General features: G+C 31.6%; 1 protein-coding gene across 1 annotated transcript in view; it reads right to left on the minus strand.

Moving 5' to 3' along the window:
- The window catches only part of LOC105622121 (alpha-mannosidase 2), a 97872-nt gene that overhangs the window by 41755 nt on the left and 48625 nt on the right, over nucleotides 1–7492 (minus strand). The window contains exon 2 of the mRNA XM_012203555.1: nucleotides 4555–4647. Coding sequence (XP_012058945.1) covers nucleotides 4555–4647 — 93 coding nt within the window. The remainder of the gene's footprint in view (nucleotides 1–4554; nucleotides 4648–7492) is intronic.

Raw genomic sequence — 7492 nt, forward strand, 5'->3', positions numbered from 1 at the left:
GAGAGAGAGAGAGAGAGAGAGAAAGAGGGAAGGAGGGAGAGAGGGAGAAAAAGAGAGATCATAGTTTGTGAAGCGACGCATTTATCCAAAAATCGAGAATCGTTCTGTTTTTTTGATGATGGATGGATCGACTCGAGTATTCTCATACGTTTGTCCGAACAAACTCGCTTTGTCGCGTCTGACGAACAGTCACAGGCGTTCTGTAATCCCAAAGGATTAACTCGAGACCGAACAAGTATTTTCTTGACGGAAGGAGAATCGAGATTTTCTTGACTCGTGACTCTGAATGTCGTGAACGACGGACGACGTGGGAAACGCATGAGATACCTTTGCAATTTTCTTCCAAGAACGCGGAGCGAAGGTCTTTACCAATAAAGCGGAAAGAGAGGAAGAGAGAGGGAGAAAAAGAAAGAGAGTGTATATACTCTGCGAGAAAGCAATTATATCAGTGTGCGCAATGACTTTTACTAGGAAACGCGCAAACCATTGTAGCGGCTCGTGACAACATCTGGAGAAAAACAAGAACTCGTAATTACGTACTTCTGGCTACTCTTAGAGAAGTAGAAACGAGAACAGATGATTTCAAGTTATGTCAAAGCGCAGTAGTAGTTCACGTTCGCTTTCCTTCGAAAAATTATTTAACTTGTACATATTACAGATACTTTATGTTTTCGCAAAATTTTGTTTGCTAAAGTGTGCGAATTAGAAAGTTGATACTGCATCGAACTTCGTTTAAAATGCTTGCGAGACTACTTGAATCGCGCAACATCATTCGGAATTCATTCGTGGAACGTCTTATTTCCTTCGAGACGGATCGAAGGGTCGCCACGGGGCGAAACGCTTCTCCCGTGGATGAATTTTACATATTCCGGATTTTCCGAGCGATTACCTTGCACGGACGACGGAGAATTCCTTCTTTCTACGCGTAATTACCCGTGCCGTTGCCTGGCGCGACGCCACGTTAACGCGCGGCGCTCGTAATTTTACAGCGGAGAAATAACAAAGCCGCATATGCAAAAAGCGTTAATTTATCATATCACGCAGCCGTCTCTCTGAAGTGACAGGGGAGTTATAAAATAAAAGATTATACCAAAAGCAAATTACAAAAAATACATAATAACATTAATGCGCTTTGTGATAATGTCGCTTGTCTAATAACTTGGATCCACGCTATGTGTATTGTGTACCTTTATAAAATATTAAATTTATAAATAATTAAATAATATAGAAAATTATAATTCTTTTCATCATTTTTTAAACGATGGTGTACATGATATTATTTTCGCAATACTATTTTCATCAAACTGATTAATATAAAAGTTACAATAATTTATTCATTGCTTCAAAATTGTTCTGTAATCTAGTCATCTTTTGTCAGCAATTTACACTGAGAAAAGTTTTTGGTATTTATAACTATAATTATATGTTATATATCATAATCTGTTGCACTGATATAATAAGAAAATAAAACTAATAAACGAGAGTCAAACACACGATCAACGATGTAAATAACAACATACATATATATCTTATTAAATTACATTTACTCAGACATTTTGATTCCTTTCTGGGACATCCTCAGTGAAAGTTGTCTATATTGAATTTTAAAGACTTTGTAGCTTCAAAAGAATTTATTTTCTATGACAAGAAAAGCCCGTTTTATTTTCTAGTTGTTCTTTGAATTATCGAGAGTCCTTAAACTTATTACTGTTATACGTTTAGTAATAATAATATGTGTATATAGTTCTATCAAATACATAAGGCCGGAAGACTTGATTATATGAGAGAATTAAACCATTTTAAATACATATCTCATTCAAATTTCAGGTCAAGCAATTGTCAAACCGCGACGTATGGATTGTGCCATTTTGATTTTACATTTATCGAAACGTGGCAAATAGTTTCCAATTGATAACCGTGCATGTGGCACGAAAATTTGAACGAGAAATTTGAAGTAATTCAACTCTCTCGTATAGTCAAGTCTCCCAGATTCTCCCTACATATAATTGACACGAAAATAATTATAAATTATAGTCATATTATTATATAATTTTATTATCACAAAAATAATTATAATTATTACAATTTAACTATAATTTATAGTCGTTTTTGAGTTATCATAAAATATGGATGGCTCAAGAGCGATTATAAATTTATCTATTAAATTAAATTATAATAATTGCAACCATTTTATGGTAATAATAACTTGTGTTACAAATATCAAACATTTTTCTCTCAGTGTACAGCTAAACTAAATGTTGAAATGCATAATCGCAAGTTTCATAACGACTGTAAACATAATGACCAGAGAAGTAGACGATGCGGAATTTGTGAAAGCTTACGGACGTAGAAAATTGCAATCGTTGGGTCATAATGGAGTTGTTCCGAGCTTTGATCAAACGATTCCGTTAGTTGTCTCGTCAAGAGCAAACCGCCATGAGACTAGGGTCGATGGTTAATGGGAGTCGTACAAAGGTTTGTCCGAAAACCGCAACATGTGGGAATACGGGAATACGAGCGTATACGAGAACATTTTTCCGAGTACGCGTCGATGCGTTTCTCGTTAGTTAAATAAGCAAAAGGATAAACTTTTACAGTAGATGTTTTCGCAGGTAACATAAAAAATGTGTAACATAAAAAAATGTATAATTTATTCTTATCATAAAAGAACAACATTGAATGATAATTTACCCATACCGCAATATTTTAATAATTAATAACTTTTAGTAAGCGCGATAACAATTGTTTATGAATTTTATCGCAATTATTAAATATTCACTGCTTTGTTTTTTAAATACCTTTGGTTATCATACTAGGAAAACTTTATTGCGTTACATTTATAATCCAATGTGTTTTCAATATTACTTCATTTGACCTCATATGAAAGGATTAATGGATATTGTTTTTAATTATAATCAAAAGTTAATTAACGCTTTGTTTTACACGAACTGCAATTATTCATCTGATTTTTTGCATATAAAAGAAAACTCTAAAAAATACTAGAACTGAGGAAGAGCTCGTTTCATTACTAGTGATCGAAATCGCGTTCGGCTGAGCAGAAATTTATCTTTACTACTTACGCGCGCGCACGGTGCTCGTGCTTCACTCCAAATATTGTAAAAAATTTTTATTTTACTTTTTTTATCACATAATACACTAACAATATCATTATAATATCACATAATGCACTAACTATTATAATATAAAAGTAATAATATATATATATATATAAGCATATTTATTATTTTCACTGAAAATCGATGTTATTAGTAATTATTCGACACAATTCTTTTTCTAATAATATCATTGTAATTAAATTTTTTTTATAAATATATAGAAAGAACAATTTTGTTGAAATACTCGTATTTACTAATTTAGCTAGATACAGAAAATAATTTTGTTAGACTATCAAAATAATTATGTAGAACACTTAAGCTGAAGTGCTAGAAGTGCTGTCAAATTTTTTTGCAGTATTGACCGCTATTGTTTATCGTGCTTGAATTTCTTAAAATAATTATTTCATGGTCCGCAAAATTATTTTCATTTTTTATATTTTAAAATTATTCTGTCTGAAACAAATAATCAGGTCATCAATATCACTAAAAATTGATAAATTGACATTCAAATGCGTTCGTCATGATAAGTAAAAAGAAATGATTATGGAAAACCTATATGATTGGAAATGCAGATATCATAAATTCAAGCAGGAAGCCGCGAGAAAAGCAAAGCGTGAGGGTAACTCGAAAGAAGATCGAAATGCTTTATAACATCGTAAACAAAGCCTCCTTCCCGATTTCACGATTTCTCCCAGGGCGCGTCAGACGAGCTTTTTACACTCCCATAGCATCGTAAATCTTCGCTCTCGCATTAACGGCAACGTGAAAGCACTGAGAAGAGCTCTCGCACGAGCGAACGCGAATATCTCGTATTCGCCATTTACACATAGACATTTCCACTGTTTATATCGCTTTACTCTCATATCTAATAATTTTATACAATAATCCATTAATCCCTTTACTCCTGAAACACCTGCAACCGCCTGCAGCTTGGCAGCTGCGCTGTATTATCTTGAATTTTTTACCGCGGCATATTTAAAACGCGTTGCCATTAAAATAACATGCGAACAGAATAAAATAGCATGATAAATGTGAATCAAACCAAAAGCTTCGTGATAATAAATATATTCGTCAAATCTTTATAATTTTACGATTAAATAATCATGATCTTTTATAATAAATTTAATACAATATTATTTAATTCATTATTATAATTCAATACTTATATTTTAATTTATTATTATATTTCAATACTTAATTGATTTACGTCGTTATTGATTTTGATCGATTATAAACTTTTATCGTAAATAGATTAGATTGAACGTCATTCTCCGAAAATTTATAACAAGTGTATTATATTGTATGATTGCATGTTTTTAACACGATACTCATCAAACGAAGGCTACTTTATTGGACTATCCAATTTTAGGATTACCACATACATTCACGCGAGCCATCCACGTGTCTGCGTGAATATTTCAATGATTAATTAATTTACCTTCAGGGGTGGTCTCGTCGGATCTTTCCGCAGCTCTGCGAAACGTGCCTCAAAACTGTCGTCCCAGTATTCTCGACTCCGCATCCATGAGGGCTGTAAGAGAAGGTAAACAACTGTTAGAAATTTCGTGGCTCAACATATATCGCTTCATGGTTAATAAAACGAAAACGCCGCAAAGACGTAAATTTCATAAACATCCGCGCACTTGCTGGCATACAGCAGAATGAGGCAATAACGTACTATAACTTACGTATTTTGTTATACTTTCATACAATGAAGTCAAAAGAGACTTGATGGATATTAGTAATTTCGCGAAGAAAGATTAATCGGTCTCATTCGTTTTTAATTTAATTTGTATTTCGCGTTTATTGCTTAGATGTTTGTTGCAAAATTGCTGTATATTTTTCGCAAAACTTAATAAACCTGCTAATTTCACGAGTATAACACAATTTTATGTTCCTTCAAAATTCAATCTGATTTTTATTATCTTTGTGCAGATCTCACAAGCGCTAACTTTGTTAATTTATACTTCGTGATAACATTCTTTTCAAGTTACATAATAATTAAGTATATTTAGATCTATTTGCGGAATTCTCGTTTTTTTTCCTTTCCGTGACTTCGCGTGCTTCTTTTTATTGCCTTGTGTTAATAACGGGTTTATCGTAACAGTTTTGACACGATACCTTGTCGATAAGGTAAACGCATGTAACGAAATCACGATGACGTTGACTTTACACGAAAGCTTTGCTTTCCATTGAGAGTCCCTCGCGTTAATCTTGCGACAAGCGTGGCTTTAGGTAACAAGGGCAACATGCCATGATTTTGTTTAATATTTAAAAAGTGTATATATGTATAAGATGTATGTTATATAAGGTGTTCTATAATAGAATTCTAAAGTTCTTTCAATCACAAATACGAAAGGATAAAATGAAAAAAATAGCAATTGTTTTAATTACGGTAATTCGAAAATTTAAAGGATATTGTGAAATAAGCATTCAGAATATCAGACATATAGGGAAGAGGCCGATTGTCATAGTTTTTGATTAGTAATTTTTAGAAAAAAGTGGATGCCTGATTTTAAAATATTATATACGTTAAAATATATCTACATCTTTTAGGTATTGAAAAAAATATTACTTGTAAATTCATCATCGTAAAAATAAGTTGTTTAATTTTTAATGAAGTTGTGAAAATGTGACAACTAACCCCGTGTTCTAGGTTGATTATCAAATTCTATTGAGATTAGCATATTTGTTATAGTACAATGTATATAAAAAATACAATTTTTATTTTAATATCAGTTCTGTATTTTGAGAAATAATAATAATTATGGTATAAATACAAATAAAATAGTTATTCTAATCATATAAAAATCCATTTTGTTTTTGTACATAATTTCACTGCAATTTCAATATAAAAAAATAGAAAAAATATATATATATATATATGATATATATATGATATATTTGTAAGTATATTCTTTAAAAATTCTCTAAAAATATTAAAATTAATTGTCATTTAATTTCGTCTCATTTTGATCAATCCCACATAGCCATCTTTAATAAAAGATATTGTATTCACAAATTTTGTCAGGATAATGATTAATTAATTGTAACAAAGATCTTCTAAGGCTGGATTGTTCCACTTTTCGATAAACTTCAGCTCACTTTCTTACTCTATCTTACTTTCTTACTCTCTTATGCTCTTATTCTTTTATTCTTTTATTTATCGAATAAATAAATTACTACACAGTTTATTTGAATATGGAACAACTATAGTCAAAACAAGAGATTTTTCTGCTATGTTCTGTTTGAGTTATAAGCATTTTGACAATCAACCCCGTACAATCAGCCTCGGTCTCCCCTAATCTCTACAAAAAATAATCGGAAATTTCTACTTTCCATATATAAAATGAGTGTTACACATATGGAACAGTAAAGTCATTTATATTTAACAATTTTATAGTTTAAATGAAAATTTTCTTATTTTATCGTAATTATTTTTTAAATTTATTGAAATAATTTTGATCCAGGTTTTAAATCATCGCCGAACTCTTTTATTGTGTTTTTTCCAAATACTACAAATAAATTTGTAATTAAGCTCCTGAGTAGTCATCACAGCCATATTGAATAATGTCAGAAGCGAAAAATGACATGATAATTGTTATTACGTGCTATTTATGTACATAAAGGCAATTTGGATAAAACAAAATGATGAGATTGCTTTAAAACATTTGCAAAAATGGACAAAACTTATGCTTATTCCCTCTGACAATCAGTAAATAATCGTAAAAAGTGAAGGCGCACAAAGTGCTTTTATTCAATGCGCAGCTTATTTTCATTTATACATGCCTTTATCACTTTTTACGATTATTTACTGTCAGAGAGGATAAGCACAGTTTTCGTCTTCTGACGTCGTTTAATATGGCTGTAGTGACTACTCAGAGGCCTTAATCTGTATATTATAATCTGTAAAATCTGTAACTTCATAATTTTTCTATTATATTTTATAAAAAGTACGTCTTTAAAAGATGTTTATAAATTAAGTTTTGAAGAATTAAAATAAAGATTTTAATAATTACTTAAACCTCAATTGAAAAGAAATGAACTTTTAATGGACTTTAGATACATTTAGCGTTGAAAAATATAAACTTGTAGTGATAAATGAAAATTGTTCAGTAAAAAAGCTTGTCGTGGAATTTGTACCGATTTAGTGACTTCTAGAACACTCTGTAGAAACGGCAATGGTACTGAATATCTTCTATGGCGCGAATGAGCTCGAGGATGGGAAGTAATGAAGTAGAGCGAAATTGGAATTCGCGAGGAATCTGATCCGGGAGGTTCTAAACATCGATTACGCAAGTCCAGACGCGCTGCACTGCGCATCGGCATAGATACCACAAAATTCGAACGACCCCCCCCCCCCNCCCCCTAGTTCG

This window comes from Atta cephalotes (assembly GCF_000143395.1).
Source record: "Atta cephalotes unplaced genomic scaffold scaffold00040, whole genome shotgun sequence".
Classification (NCBI taxonomy): Eukaryota; Metazoa; Arthropoda; class Insecta; order Hymenoptera; family Formicidae; genus Atta; species Atta cephalotes.